The 15,774-nt window shown below is 45.6% G+C and overlaps 3 protein-coding genes across 3 annotated transcripts; 1 reads left to right on the plus strand and 2 right to left on the minus strand.

Annotated features, from left to right (window-relative positions):
• Positions 1-430: 430 nt before the first annotated feature.
• On the minus strand, positions 431-2,122 carry LOC123879644 (ubiquitin-conjugating enzyme E2 S). The gene is made up of 2 exons (XM_045927470.1): positions 1,688-2,122; positions 431-930 (listed from the first exon to the last, which is right to left on the minus strand). Exons 1-2 carry the CDS (start codon positions 1,833-1,835, stop codon positions 488-490), a joined length of 591 nt encoding a protein of 196 aa, XP_045783426.1. The 5' UTR covers positions 1,836-2,122; the 3' UTR covers positions 431-487.
• Positions 2,123-2,951: 829 nt separating this feature from the next.
• On the plus strand, positions 2,952-5,432 carry LOC123879635 (histone-lysine N-methyltransferase SETD1A-like). Its single transcript, XM_045927443.1, has 2 exons — positions 2,952-3,643; positions 4,636-5,432. Exons 1-2 carry the CDS (start codon positions 3,354-3,356, stop codon positions 5,345-5,347), a joined length of 1,002 nt encoding a protein of 333 aa, XP_045783399.1. The 5' UTR covers positions 2,952-3,353; the 3' UTR covers positions 5,348-5,432.
• A 3,443-nt stretch (positions 5,433-8,875) lies between these two features.
• Positions 8,876-11,351, minus strand: LOC123879566. Its single transcript, XM_045927349.1, has 2 exons — positions 11,095-11,351; positions 8,876-10,808 (listed from the first exon to the last, which is right to left on the minus strand). Exons 1-2 carry the CDS (start codon positions 11,349-11,351, stop codon positions 8,876-8,878), a joined length of 2,190 nt encoding a protein of 729 aa, XP_045783305.1.
• Positions 11,352-15,774: the final 4,423 nt, after the last annotated feature.

Raw genomic sequence — 15,774 nt, forward strand, 5'->3', positions numbered from 1 at the left:
GAGACAATGAATTGAAGAAATACCAATTTGTTCTAAATTTAAAACACTTTTGTGAGTGCACACTGAGTGAGCAAAAATGACTATTGCTCACTCTAGTGATGTGAAAAATAAAAGTATCCATAGGAGGTGATCAACTGTATTATATTTCTGTGGTAATCCAGAGGTCAGTAAGTTAGATTTTTAAAAATATGAATGAACTTTCTCCCAGCCTGGGTTTCATGCTTCTAAGGAACTCTAACATGAAGATTGAGTGCAAGGAACATAATGTTTACTCTGTGGAGATTGAGGGGGCAGTTTTTAGAAACAAAAACTATTGGAAGTAAATTTTAAGCCAGTTTTTCTTTCGAAACTGCTTTTTCTGACTTATCGTCATCTCGGTCACCGAGGCAGTATAGGACTCTAGGAACATATTCGTGAAAAACTGCAACACTAATATTTGACATTATTTAATACAAAATAAATACAAGTGCACAAGCCATCGCGGCCCTCATAAGCGCTTGAGGATGCGGCGGCCGGGCCCGTCGCGGCGCGAGCGCTTGGCGCGCGGCGCGTCGGCGGCGGCCGCGGAGGCGGAGGCGGAGGACGTGGCGTCGGGCGCGTCGGACGTGGCGCGCGCGTGGATGTCGGTGTAGAGCTTGGCGCGCGCGAAGTAGTCGTCGTAGCGGTCGCGCAGCAGCTGCGCCGCGTCCGCGTTGAGCGCCGACTCGGCGTTGGGCGCGATGAGCAGGCAGCGCACGGCCAGCAGCGCGTGCGCCAGGCCCAGCTCCGGCCGCCAGTCGCGCTTCAGCGTGTCCACGCACACCTCGCCCGCCGCCGACACGTTGGGGTGGAAGATGCGCGTCACGAAGTAGGCGCGCGGCGGCGCCGCCGGGAACTCGCGGCCCAGCGCCAGCCGCACGCGGAACACGCCGCCCGCGTACGGCGTGTCGGCTGCAACACACCACCCACTCCTTCATACTGATGCTCTCATCATAGCTTCAGCAAGGGAAACTACCTCTGCCTGCAGGTTGCATGCTAACTGGTATTCAGCTTATCCGCCTAAATTACTATTCAGACCTAAATTACCAGATAACAGATGGCTATCTATTAAAAAATACAAAATATCAAATATAAAGAACCTACCAAATTTTGTTAAGTAGCTACCTACTATATTTATGTCACAACAAATATTAACAGTAGTCACAAAATTTTCATTCTAAAACTTAGAAAAAACTCATACAGCACTAATGGCAAATTGTGGTAATAATGTTTCTGCATTTCTGGTGACAAGTGGTATCTCTTGTCTTCATAAATGAGGCCAACTTCAGAAAAAAGTCTTTAGCTGCACACACTGCTGCAGAGTGTTGAAAGATAGTTTGTGTGATTGATTAAATTTGGGTGTTGTGTAGCAGGCAGGTGTTGTTCTATTGGGCAGAATATCCTCCGCTGTATATTCTGTATTACCGCCAGCTACGAGGCTAGCACAATATCCAGAATCCGGCCAAACAGCTATCTGTTTCATCTCTACCCTGTATATACCTACTATGCATGTAGCTGCATACCTACTATGTAGCTCATTCCCAACAATAATATCTGAATTGTTGGTCGACATACAAGTTGATGGTAAGTTGACGTACTATGGCATTGTTCAGAATGGCTATTGTACGCATTATTGACAAGGTGCAAGCTAGTCGAGTGCAGCACTGACCCGGGCCGTCGATGAGCGCGTGCACGTCGCTGAGGTCGTCCTCGCGCAGCAGCACCTTGACGCCGGCGGGCGGGCTGGCGGCCAGGCGCCGCAGCTCGCGCGCCACGCCGCGCAGCACCTGCGGACACACGTTCTCCACGTTGGACATGCTGCGCCGGTGCGCCCACGCCGCACACACGCTACACCATCACACGGACGCTGGCCGAACACCGCACCACCGCACTTCACTGCCGAATGTCGATACTAACGAAGTGAATTACTTGACCACTTTCACTATGGCAAAAACGAGATTAGTTTTGCACAATTTATTGTATTTCTAGATTTCTTCTGCGTTATTCGGAACGATAGAAATTAGAAGTTCGTTGGAAGAAAATAATGAAAATAATAATAATAAATAATACATCTGTCGGTCACTCCTAATATAATCCTACTCTATGGGTCACTCTTGACTCTATGTCAAGAAATCATAGATTAGTCAAGAAAGGTAAAAAGCATAAAAAGACTATTCTTATCATAGACAAAGTTCTAGGAAATTCTGTATCTGGGTAACTTTAGAAAATCATTTTGACGGTCTGATGATGATGGATTCGTGACGTTCGATGATCGTCTGGTGCAGCCACACGCCCGTCTTTCATTCGTTACCCATGTTCGTTACGTGGTTACAACCTAAGATTACGACTAGATATTATTAGGACAGTAAAGGACACTAAATAAATTAAAAGTGTCAAACAAAAAGAGATAAATTATAGGTATGTGGTATTAGCTATTATTCCATTTTCTATTGAGGCTATCCTATATTTGAAAAGTACTCTCTGATTGAGGCGTATCTCATAACGTTTGACGCGTTTACAATGTTGCCCGGGACAACGTGTACTGAAAATCACAGTCATGATTTAATAAGGTACCTACATAAGATTATTTCTTTAATTTAACCCGTGATTGGTAATTAGTCACTAGTCAGGTACCTTAAGGGTACCTTGGGTACCTACATGTTAAGTGGGCTCTACACTCACGGCGCGAAGTCACGCCGTGAATGTATGCCGCGATTCTTCACAGTCTTGCTCGTGACTATGGACGAAACCCTTTGTCGCGGACCAAAAACCGACACTGATCGGGGAAAGGCGCGAAGCGCGAACGCGAAGGCATGAACAACATCTACACTCGTGATTCGCAGTTGTCGCGGGCTTTCGCGGCCGTTCGCGCCGCGAATGTAGAGCCGATGATTGGATCTGTGATTGGATCATACTCTTTGGGCTAATCTGTGTAAAGCCAAGCCAGACGAGAGATAAAAAAAGGCTTTTTCCCATGCCTTTTCCTGAAAGGGATAAAATCAACATCATCATAAAAAAAGGCCTCAAAAGAGTCATATCCAGGAATCCAGGGCTGTAAAATAAATTAAAAAAAAAGAAGAGATTAAAAAAAAGTCCGATAAATTTTGGAAATACTTTTTTTGTGTTTTCTGGGCCTTGGTCTGTGGCTTTTGTTTCTGGTCGGTGGGCCAGGCTAATGTTTTTACTTTTTATGTTAGTTTAGAAATAGATCTCTGTCTCTCGTCGCTTTTTTCCTAGTCGGCGGTATATTTCTTGTTGGTTCATATCACAGGTTTAGGTGCCGGTACATTTGTCTTAAAGTTACAATTACTTCGGAAATCGCGACTTCGGGAGTCATGTCCTCAACAGCACACAGTAGTTCCGATGACTCGGATGTGTCGGCACTGTCGGACTCGTTCCATAACTCAAAATCAAGTTTCCGTGTGAGCATCTGCCTGCGCCGGTACTTCAGCGACGTGCGCGCGCGCGCCTTCGTGCTGGCGCGGCCGGCGCGCCGCGTGCGCTGGCTGCAGCGGCGCCTGCGCCGGCTGTTCGCGCTGCGCGGCGCCTTCTGCCTGCGCGCGGCCGGCCACCTGCTGCCGAGCGCCGAGCCGCTACGCCTGCTGCGCGCCGGGGAGCGCGTCGAGTGAGTGCACGTCCGCTTGACATCCAATGCTCTTTTATATCTCTGTCCATGGTTCCTGCCAAGTATGACTTAAATACCTTCAAGGCAAGGATAAACGTCAACCTAGATTATTGCTGTTACTCAGGCATGGTCGTCGGCAAGCGCAAGCCTATCTCAGGGACTCGGACTTTGCTTAGAGACTTAAGACAGAGTTCAAACGAGCCAGACGTATATATCTTACCTAAATCTGTCTCGCTTTAACTCAACTGAAGTCAAAGCAAAGTCAAATTACACTATAAATGTCACACTCAATGTAAACAAACTGGTCAAGTGCAAGTTTGACTCGCATATGAAGGGTTCTGTACCATCATACTAAAAGTAACTACCTAACTCTTTTATATAGAACATTAGATTTAATAAATTAATTTTTTTGTGAACACATTTTAATATTTTCAGTTTATTTTAATATTTTAGTTTTTAGATTTTTTCCCTTAAGTGTGCTATAAGACCTATCTACCTACCAAATTTCATGATTCTAGGTCAAGGGGAAGTACCCTACAGGTCATCTTGACAGACACCATGGGCCGACAGACAGACAACATAGTGATTCTTTACAGGTTCCTTTTTCCTTTTGAGGTTGGAAACCTAAACAATAAGAAAAATCTGTAGCAAGCTTTGACTCGACTCAGACTTAAGTTTCAGTTCAAACGAGACAGATTTGTGCAGTGACATTACACTCTCTCATCTTAAATGTGAGAAGGTAACATCTGATGTCGCACATAACTAAATAGTGTTACCGGAGTTTATCCATAGAGTTGCATGTGGTTGTCGTTTGTTATTTTAAATAATTTGTGTTAGGAATAGCTTTTTCCCATGACTCGGTTCCCACAGATTAAGATTTTTAAAACATTCCATTGAAACTCAAAATCTTCAGTGGGGGTCTATTTTAAAGAGATATATTGATATGTCAGTCTGCATTAGTTCTCACGCATCATACACATTACTTGTTTCAGAGTGATACCCTTACCTGAGGCACACGGGGAAAACCAAATCAGACAAGTTGCTAATGCACACATTGAAGCCAAGGAATCTCCATCTGAAGAGAAAACAACCACAACCACATCGTTCAGTGCGGACATCACAGTGTGCAATGGATCTCTTTACAATGGAGATGACCACGACATGGAAACAAACAACACCGCCAACACCGACAGCGCGAGGCTCGGCGAGCGTGACACCCAGAGCGTGGCGGAGCCGCCGTCCACAGTGGCGGATGTCTCGGCCGAGGACGCCTTGGATTCTGCTCCCGGAGACACTCTGCAAGCAACAGTCACCGATGTGAGCGCCGGTGACGAGGGCTCTCTGCTCAGTCTGAAGCGCCGAGCGCTGGCGCTGCTGCACACGCTGGACGAGGGCCCGCCGCCCCCGCGCCGCGCACGCCGCCGCGTGCGCCGCCGCCGTCGTGCTCCAACGCCGGTGCCCGCCGAGCCGCCGCCCTCGCCCTCCGCGCCGCTCCGCTCTCCCGACGCCTCGCCCTCCGCGCCGCTCCGCTCTCCCGACGCCTCGCCCTCCGCGCCGCTCCGCACTCCCGGCGCTTCGCCCTCCGTGCCGCTCCGCTCTCCCGACGCCTCGCCCCGCGCCGCGCCGCGCGACGTGGCGCAGAACGAGGACGCGTGCGTGAGGAAACCGAGAATGGTACACTCGCTCGATCTGGACATCATTTAATAATGATAAGCATACAGCCTAGTGATCTGTATCATTATAGCAATAAACTGTGTTACCAGTGAATGCGTTGTTTAAAATTATATTAATGTTAAATAGTACCTCTTCTCTCTCTCTCCTAAATTAGTACCTTTTCTTCTTCTCAACGTGCAGCAAATGTTTTTTTTTTCAACATGCAGCAAATATGTCGAGTAATTTCTCAAAACCAAAGCCAAAAAAATGGTTCTCTAACATCACTTCTGAAAGTTACAGCCCCTTTATCTCCTGAACTCATGTAATGAAAAATATGGAAAAATTATATTGTATTAGCCTATATAACCACAAACATATACATGAAATCAGGTCTACTATGGAATAAATATCTGACGAAATATAAGCGACCAACATAACGTGTAGTTGACAGGTAGGCCAATGGGAACAAAGTGCACAGATGACAGCAGCATACATAACTTTGTAAACTTAAGGACCAACTGCTAACCGTTAGGTTATGTTAGGTTATGTTAGGTTATGTTAGGTTATGTTAGGTTATGTTAGGTTATGTTAGGTTATGTTAGGTTATGTTAGGTTATGTTAGGTTATGTTAGGTTATGTTAGGTTATGTTAGGTTATGTTAGGTTATGTTAGGTTATGTTAGGTTATGTTAGGTTATGTTAGGTTATGTTAGGTTATGTTAGGTTATGTTAGGTTATGTTAGGTTATGTTAGGTTATGTTAGGTTATGTTAGGTTATGTTAGGTTATGTTAGGTTATGTTAGGTTATGTTAGGTTATGTTAGGTTATGTTAGGTTATGTTAGGTTATGTTAGGTTATGTTAGGTTATGTTAGGTTATGTTAGGTTATGTTAGGTTATGTTAGGTTATGTTAGGTTATGTTAGGTTATGTTAGGTTATGTTAGGTTATGTTAGGTTATGTTAGGTTATGTTAGGTTATGTTAGGTTATGTTAGGTTATGTTAGGTTATGTTAGGTTATGTTAGGTTATGTTAGGTTATGTTAGGTTATGTTAGGTTATGTTAGGTTATGTTAGGTTATGTTAGGTTATGTTAGGTTATGTTAGGTTATGTTAGGTTATGTTAGGTTATGTTAGGTTATGTTAGGTTATGTTAGGTTATGTTAGGTTATGTTAGGTTATGTTAGGTTATGTTAGGTTATGTTAGGTTATGTTAGGTTATGTTAGGTTATGTTAGGTTATGTTAGGTTATGTTAGGTTATGTTAGGTTATGTTAGGTTAGGTTAGGTTAGGTTAGGTTAGGTTAGGTTAGGTTAGGTTAGGTTAGGTTAGGTTAGGTTAGGTTAGGTTAGGTTAGGTTAGGTTAGGTTAGGTTAGGTTAGGTTAGGTTAGGTTAGGTTAGGTTAGGTTAGGTTAGGTTAGGTTAGGTTAGGTTAGGTTAGGTTAGGTTAGGTTAGGTTAGGTTAGGTTAGGTTAGGTTAGGTTAGGTTAGGTTAGGTTAGGTTAGGTTAGGTTAGGTTAGGTTAGGTTAGGTTAGGTTAGGTTAGGTTAGGTTAGGTTAGGTTAGGTTAGGTTAGGTTAGGTTAGGTTAGGTTAGGTTAGGTTAGGTTAGGTTAGGTTAGGTTAGGTTAGGTTAGGTTAGGTTAGGTTAGGTTAGGTTAGGTTAGGTTAGGTTAGGTTAGGTTAGGTTAGGTTAGGTTAGGTTAGGTTAGGTTAGGTTAGGTTAGGTTAGGTTAGGTTAGGTTAGGTTAGGTTAGGTTAGGTTAGGTTAGGTTAGGTTAGGTTAGGTTAGGTTAGGTTAGGTTAGGTTAGGTTAGGTTAGGTTAGGTTAGGTTAGGTTAGGTTAGGTTAGGTTAGGTTAGGTTAGGTTAGGTTAGGTTAGGTTAGGTTAGGTTAGGTTAGGTTAGGTTAGGTTAGGTTAGGTTAGGTTAGGTTAGGTTAGGTTAGGTTAGGTTAGGTTAGGTTAGGTTAGGTTAGGTTAGGTTAGGTTAGGTTAGGTTAGGTTAGGTTAGGTTAGGTTAGGTTAGGTTAGGTTAGGTTAGGTTAGGTTAGGTTAGGTTAGGTTAGGTTAGGTTAGGTTAGGTTAGGTTAGGTTAGGTTAGGTTAGGTTAGGTTAGGTTAGGTTAGGTTAGGTTAGGTTAGGTTAGGTTAGGTTAGGTTAGGTTAGGTTAGGTTAGGTTAGGTTAGGTTAGGTTAGGTTAGGTTAGGTTAGGTTAGGTTAGGTTAGGTTAGGTTAGGTTAGGTTAGGTTAGGTTAGGTTAGGTTAGGTTAGGTTAGGTTAGGTTAGGTTAGGTTAGGTTAGGTTAGGTTAGGTTAGGTTAGGTTAGGTTAGGTTAGGTTAGGTTAGGTTAGGTTAGGTTAGGTTAGGTTAGGTTAGGTTAGGTTAGGTTAGGTTAGGTTAGGTTAGGTTAGGTTAGGTTAGGTTAGGTTAGGTTAGGTTAGGTTAGGTTAGGTTAGGTTAGGTTAGGTTAGGTTAGGTTAGGTTAGGTTAGGTTAGGTTAGGTTAGGTTAGGTTAGGTTAGGTTAGGTTAGGTTAGGTTAGGTTAGGTTAGGTTAGGTTAGGTTAGGTTAGGTTAGGTTAGGTTAGGTTAGGTTAGGTTAGGTTAGGTTAGGTTAGGTTAGGTTAGGTTAGGTTAGGTTAGGTTAGGTTAGGTTAGGTTAGGTTAGGTTAGGTTAGGTTAGGTTAGGTTAGGTTAGGTTAGGTTAGGTTAGGTTAGGTTAGGTTAGGTTAGGTTAGGTTAGGTTAGGTTAGGTTAGGTTAGGTTAGGTTAGGTTAGGTTAGGTTAGGTTAGGTTAGGTTAGGTTAGGTTAGGTTAGGTTAGGTTAGGTTAGGTTAGGTTAGGTTAGGTTAGGTTAGGTTAGGTTAGGTTAGGTTAGGTTAGGTTAGGTTAGGTTAGGTTAGGTTAGGTTAGGTTAGGTTAGGTTAGGTTAGGTTAGGTTAGGTTAGGTTAGGTTAGGTTAGGTTAGGTTAGGTTAGGTTAGGTTAGGTTAGGTTAGGTTAGGTTAGGTTAGGTTAGGTTAGGTTAGGTTAGGTTAGGTTAGGTTAGGTTAGGTTAGGTTAGGTTAGGTTAGGTTAGGTTAGGTTAGGTTAGGTTAGGTTAGGTTAGGTTAGGTTAGGTTAGGTTAGGTTAGGTTAGGTTAGGTTAGGTTAGGTTTTTTTTTTTTTTTTTTTTTTTTTTTTTTTTTTTTTTTTTTTTTTTAAACTAAATACATTGACCTCTGACGTTATCAGAGACTGTGACTGCTTTTCTGTTTTTGGCTACTCTTTCATTCCAGTTCTCACTAACATTCTGCTCGTACTTTCATTCTTCATACTAGATCTTTCTTTCATGCGTCTTCTTTCACTCGATGGGTGGGTTCCCTTCCTATCCATCTTTCTACTTTCGGGGGTGTTTTCTTTTCTTTTATTTTTATTTTATATCTTTATTACACAAATAATTACATTCTTATATCTATTTACATCTGTTTATATATACTATTTTATGATGAATAATTAACAATACGATATTGGGGACAGAGCGGATCTAATTTTTACACATGTTGGTTACTATATTCAATAATATACAAGAAACACTGTGTCTACATTAGTCCGCTCTGTTCCCAATCAGGTTACTGTTTCGCTTATTTACTTCTATGCATATATCTTTACAATATTTAAAGAAAACATCCCTTTTTTTATTATCGTGTATGATATCCGCAATATTACCTATCGACAGTTGAATTTCGATCTCTTGTTCCAGCTTCATTCGTTTATACGCATGAACTGGACAGTCAAACAGGAGATGGGGAACAGACTCGGACACCCCGGGGTCGCAGATGCAGGACGGACTCTCCTTGCACTTGAAGCGATGCAAGTACTCGGAGAATCCGCCGTGCCCCGTCAACACCTGGGTGACGAGTCCGTCCACCTCCATTTTACTTACAACTCTGTAGGCCGCCACCGCATCAGGGAGAAATATTTTGGTGACGCCGGCCGTTTCACCGGCTCGGTACCGGTCGTTCCATTCATCAAGCGATCGCATACGAATGCTTCGCTTGATGAATGAGACGGGGCAGCTGTCGTAGTCAAATTTGCGTTTAGACTTCAGAGCAGCCTCCTTGGCCAGATTGTCGGCACGCTCATTCCCCTCCAGTCCTGCATGGGCTTTGATCCAGAACAAGCTTATACGTTTGTTCTGGAGCAAAGCGTCTCGCAGGAACCCTCGCGCTTCTACCGCCAGGGGGTGGAGAGCCTTTGGATTTTGCAGCGTCTGCAATGCTGACAATGAATCGGAGTAAATTCCGACAGATCCGGCCAAGTTTGCTGCGGCCATCCGTGCCGCCCGGCATATCGCCAGAAGCTCCGCCTGGTAGACCGTGCAGTAAGACGGTAACGCAAGCTTGAGGGCTTTGGTTTCGGCGGCGTCACTCCATATGGATAGCGCCGCCCCCACCTTGCCCTCAATCTTGCTACCGTCCGTATAGATATTGAAGTCATTGTCATTATTGGCCATAAGTTGCTCCTGGTCCATCAGGCACTTGAACTCGAGGTCGAGATGACTGGCGGGATGCGGTGACCGAAGGGCCGAAGACATTCGCTCTACCTCCCGATCCCCTATCTCTCGCTGGGGCACCCCCTTCCTCGCCTCATACAGCGCCGCGGCTTCGCGGACGCGAAGGTCGAGTGGGAGTATCCCAGCGAGCAACAGGGCCGCGTTCAGGGAGACAGTGCGATATGCCCTACAGAGCTTCTGTGCGAAGCCTCGCTGGACCACGTTCAGCTGCTTCCGGATTCCGAGCCTGTCCACAGCAGGCGCCCATACGCTGGCGGCATACAGAACTACAGGTTCGACCACCGCTACATAGATAGTACGGATTACTTCGGGGTGGAGACCCCAGCTGACCTTAGCTGCTCGTGCCAACTGATGGTAGAAGGCTACCGCGCGCTTGCAGACACTCGCGACGTGGGCGTTGAATGTGAGTTTTCGGTCAATGACAACACCCAACAGTTTGATTTCGTTCGACAAGGCAACGTCGACCCCGCCCATGCGTAGACGCGGGTCGTCGTACTTTAATTTGCGCGTCATAACCATTGCATTGGTCTTATGAGGCGCAAATCGAAGTTTATTTGCCGCTCCCCACATTCTCACACGTTCAAGGGCGGCGTTTGCCTGCCGTTCGATTTCGAGGGCCGTGTCGCCCTCGAACACCAACACCACATCGTCAGCGAATGCCTGCACGTACGCGCCACTAGTTTCCAAGTCCCGGAGCAGTGGGTCTAAAAGTAAGTTCCATAATATTGGTCCGCCAATAGATCCCTGCACGCAACCCTTCTCGGTAGCTATTGCGTACTCCTCCCCACAGTACCTGACTTTGACGCTCCTGTCATTTAGATAGCTACTCAAAAGCCGTCGGATGTTTATGGGGCATTTTTCCTCCGCCAGCCTGACCTTTATTTTGGGCCACCAAGCGTTATCAAATGCGCCCTCTATATCCAGTGATATCAGAACGACAATCTTCTTGCTGTCTAGTTTATGTCTGATATGTTTCACTAAGGTGTAGAGTGATATGTTTCACTAAGGTGTAGAGGGCGTCTTCGGTGCTCCGTTGGGGCATAAAGCCAAATTGGCGTGTGCTAAGCCTAGGCGCTATATGAAATTGTAGTCTAGTGACAAGCATCTTTTCCAAGACCTTTCCAAGTACCGGAAGGAGGCCTATAGGACGATACGATTTTGGGGTCGTGTAGGTGGCCTTTCCGGGCTTCCGAAGGAAGATTACTGTGGCCTCCTTCCAGGCCCCGGGAAAGTGGTGGATTGCCAGGCACCGGTTGAAAAGGCACAAGAAGAGGTCCGGGTTGAGGTTTATCGCATGCAGGCATATGTCGGCGGTGAAGCCGTCCGCTCCAGGGGCTTTCTTCGGGTCGAAAGAACGACTCGCCAGCTTTAACTCTAAATGAGTGAAAGGGGGGTCCCCCTGGTCCGAGGAAGTCTCGCTATCCGTGAGCTCCGCCAGGGCCCTCACCCGTCGGTGCTCCTCGGAGTCTTGCTCTTCGGAGTCCTTGGGGTAAAAGGTCTCGGCCATAAGTCGGGCGGAGCTCTTGGCATCAATTTCCGTGTTTTCTACCACCAGCGGTGGATCTTCCTCCCGCTTGGCCGTCCTGCCCAACACCCTATATATACCCCCCCAGAGAGACTCTCGGTCCTGTTTCCCGCAAAATTCCTTCCAGGACCTAGTTTGAGCCTCTTTTTCTTTGGTCTCGTACTTTGTCCTGGCCTCCAGGTATTCTTCGACCACTTTCGACCGTCGAATCGGTGCCGCACACCGGATCCTCCTCTTCCTGGTGGCCACCTCGCGCTTCAGCGTCGACAGCTCCTCAGACCACCACGGCAACGTGAGTGTGTCCTTCCTCCTAATTTTGGGAATTGCACACTCACTCGCTCCAGTTAACGCCTGTATAAGTTTGTGTATGATGTAATCTAATTGTGTAGCTGTGATAGTGTCTTGGATGTTTGTGACTGTAATGTTTTGGGATTGCAAAATTTGACCCAGTTTCTCACGAAACTGGGTCCAATTGGCTTTCCGTGTGTTATATGATCGTGTTGTGTGCTTGATATAGTTGTGTCTTGTGCGTTTTAGGTGTAACTTAAACGATATGCCGTTGTGGTCCGAGGTAGTTAAGTCTTCGCGCACGCGCCAGCCGTCCACCAGGTCCAGGAGGTCGGGTGACGCCGTTGTGATATCGACGAAGCTGGTGTATCTTCGCTCACCTCTTACGACGTCGAACGTGGGAATTTCCCCTTTGTTAAGGATAACAAGACCCAGGTCCTCCAGAGTCCCATGCAGTTCTTCTCCCCGGCGATCCGTCACGGGACTACCCCACCAAATGTTTTTGGCATTGCAGTCACCCGCGACTATCCATTTTTGTGCTCCCAACTCAAGCCGGATTTTGCGGAGGTGCGCCAGGTAGAGGTCCATCTCTAGGTCAGGCTCGAAGTAGAGCGATACCAGGGCTATCTCCCAGGCGCTGGTTCGGATCCCCACCACCGCGATGTTGTTCGTGGTGAGTTTTGGGTACTGTATGACGTGGAGGTCCGCATTAAAAACAATTACTGCAGCCTTTACCGTACCCTCCCCGTTGTCAACGTTCTGGAAGACCCTGATCCCGCTCCGACCCGAGACCCTGCCTTCTCTACCAACATATGGCTCCTGTACTAGCGCTATGTGCGCCCCGCATTTCCCCGACTCGAGTAGCAGCTCTGTGAACGCCAATTTCTTTCTCTGGAGATTCGCCTGGAGGAGATGAAGTGCCACCGTATCCACATGCGCAACCTTAGCAATACGCCACTGTGGAGCGGGCCAGTTCGTCCCATCTCCGCCTAATCGGGCAGTCGCTGCTGAAAGCGTTGTGCTCTCTATTATCGAGCTTCGCTCTCAAGCAGTTCCTGCACGAGGGCGGGGTGGCCGCGGCCCACTCCGCACACTTGGTCTTAAGGTGCGGTCCTCCGCAGTGGCTGCACCCATCCTCAGTTTCCTTACAAAATTTCTTACTGTGGCCGTAGCCCAGGCATCTCGAGCACTGGATCAGTGGAGACTGGTCCTCCGCTCTGACCCTCTGGAGATCTATGTGGACATTGCCCTTTACCGTGATCTGCCTCCAGATGGCAGGCGAGGCGCTCAGTACCACATCGGCCATGTGCGGATTGCGGGTTCTTTTTCTGTACTTGACTGAGATCCGGTCGTCCCCGTCGTTGAGGTTTCCAAAGATTTCCCTATTCTGGTTCCTCAAGGCTTTTGTTATGTCCTCATCAGTGTTTACAGTTAGGACTCCCTTGAGGACCAGAAGCGGGTCCCTATTTTTCACCTCCTCGACGGTGAGATCGGTTCCCTTCACCCTCAGTCTTTCCTTTACCTTGTCTCTGTCTTCCTTCTTTTCAAAACTCATTATGATCTTCCTATTTTTCGCCTTTCTCACCCTATCAACTCTGATCCATTCTTCTTTAGCGTCAACTGCTTCCCTTATTTTATCGAGTACTTTTTCACCCGTTATTCCTTCATCCTCTGTAGTTACGGCTATAGAGTGGAGGACTGTTTGCCTAGGTGGTGATTTTGTAGGCTGTCTTGCCACTGCACTAGCATATGAGATATTTGGCATATTTTCTTGGCTAGTCCGCAGTGCCTCTTTCAGCCTGTCCATTTTTTCGGTATTTTCGGCAAGTTTCTTGCTATGCTCTTCCAATACCTTCTTGAGAGCTGCAGTTTCAGACTCAATGACCCTCCCCACCTCCCTCTCCCGCTCAGAGCGGGAGAACGATGAAGGAGGAGTCACTGGGTCATTTGCCTCTATAATTGGCTTAGCCGCACTAATGGGTGGGGTTGCTTCGTGGTCCGCCTCTGCCTCTTTGACCAGACGGTAAAGTCTGTCCACCTGGTTTGTAACTTCTTCTTTTATTTCTTTCTTTATGTTTTTGGAAAGAGCCATGGCGTTCTTGACTTTCACGAGGCATGTTCTAGCCTCGACCACTCTTGGGTTCCGTACGATATTTTTGGGGCCCGGAGGGTTGTCAATTTTGAAGGCGATTGGCCTTTTTTGGGCGGGTGGGCTGGCTTTCTGTGTCGGCTCATTAGCTGTCTTCTTGAGCGAAGAGATGGACTTTTGTTTGTCTTCCAGTCTCGCTTCCCATTCGCCTACGCTTTTCCTTATGCTGGATTGCGAAGAAGATCCAGCCTCCTCCAGTGGCTTCGGCGGGTTCCCTTCGGGTGATTTTGCCATTGACGCGTTCTTGGTCGGGGTGCGTATTCCTAACATCTTTACTACTGGTATAGTATCCGCTAGTACAACGTCAACGGGGTAGTGTAAAGGTACCCCAGTCAATGTATTTAAATGTATAAATTTGATAATTGAATATTTAATAGTCGCTTACAATAGTTAAGTCAATAAGCTTAATAAAGGTTCCAATGAATAAGTGGTGTATAGGGCCTGTAGTCAAAATTAAAATTAAACTTAAAACTTAAAGCTACTTTTAACAAATTAAACCAGATTTGAAAAAGTTAGAGGTGTAAAAAGCCTCCAGCTGTCAAAAACCTATTACTAACTTATTTAAAGTACTAACTATCAGTGTACAATCAATCTGGTCCAATGAGTCTTGTTAATGGTCAACATAAACTAGCCTCCATAAGGTTTGTACATCAAAAAGAATCGTCCTTTACACAATGAAAAAAATTTGTGTAGTCGGAATTGGTTTTGACAGAGATATTTTTGGGTGTAAAAGGCCCAACAGTCAAAAGATAGCCTAAGATACTTATAACTAACTAAATTTAAAACCTATTTCTAACTTATTTAAAGTACTGACTAACTAGCAGTGTGCAGTCTACTCAGTTAAATAACTTAAAATTAATAGAATTTAGTGTCCACTGTTAGTACGTATTTTGCTATATACAAGTTTTAAAAGTTAAAAAGTTGGAGGTGTATGGGGCCTCCTACTGTCAAGAACCTATACTAATTAACTAACAGTCTAATTAACTACCACTGCACAATCTAAGGCCTATGCACGCGGTAGGTCCGGTGTATTACAGAGTTATTGCACCGTTTTTTTGGAGTGTCGTGAGAACCCCGAATTTTTTAAAAATTTAATATCTAATAAACTATTAGGCCGAAAATTTTGAAATTTAAAATGTGTGTACAACTAATTGAGATCTACAAATTCTAATAAAAATAAATAGGGGTTCTCGATCTATATTTTTTAAAATAAAATTTTGAAATTTTGAAATTTTTAAAATTTTCAATAACTCTGCGAATACTTAACCGATTTTTAAAATCTAAGTGTCGCCGTGCGGGGCTTGATTTCTTCTTTTAAATGCGGCCTCCCGGAGCAACCCAAGTCGTCTCGATCCTGGACCACGTGGCCACGTGGTCGGTGGTTTTTCCTGTATTTCCCCCCACTTAGCGGTGCAGGAAAAATCCAGCAGAGGTGTCGCCTTGTAGGGCTCCGTGAGGCTCGTCGACTCCAGCAACAAAAAAGGTATGTCGTCGATCTGGTTTTTGCGGCGCACGCCGTTTAAGTTCGAAAATTTTCAAACTTTTTGGTTTTTTGGCCACTGCCCGTCCAATTTTCAACTTATTTCTATGCACTTTCCGCCAGATTGAAGGCCTAAACGAGGCGCAACTTTTGATGCATAACACTTCACAATCTGATAAGAAAAAACCACTTTTTCTATTTTCCAAAGATTAAAACTTTGCGGAGCGGGCGTTGGAGCACTTAAAACGCGCGCGATTCCTGCTGTGGGCAACGGCGGCACTGGTTAGGTTAGGTTAGGTTAGGTTAGGTTAGGTTAGGTTAGGTTAGGTTAGGTTAGGTTAGGTTAGGTTAGGTTAGGTTAGGTTAGGTTAGGTTAGGTTAGGTTAGGTTAGGTTAGGTTAGGTTAGGTTAGGTTAGGTTAGGTTAGGTTAGGTTAGGTTAGGTTAGGTTAGGTTAGGTTAGGTTAGGTTAGGTTAGGTTAGGTTAGG

This window comes from Maniola jurtina, chromosome 3 (assembly GCF_905333055.1).
Source record: "Maniola jurtina chromosome 3, ilManJurt1.1, whole genome shotgun sequence".
Classification (NCBI taxonomy): Eukaryota; Metazoa; Arthropoda; class Insecta; order Lepidoptera; family Nymphalidae; genus Maniola; species Maniola jurtina.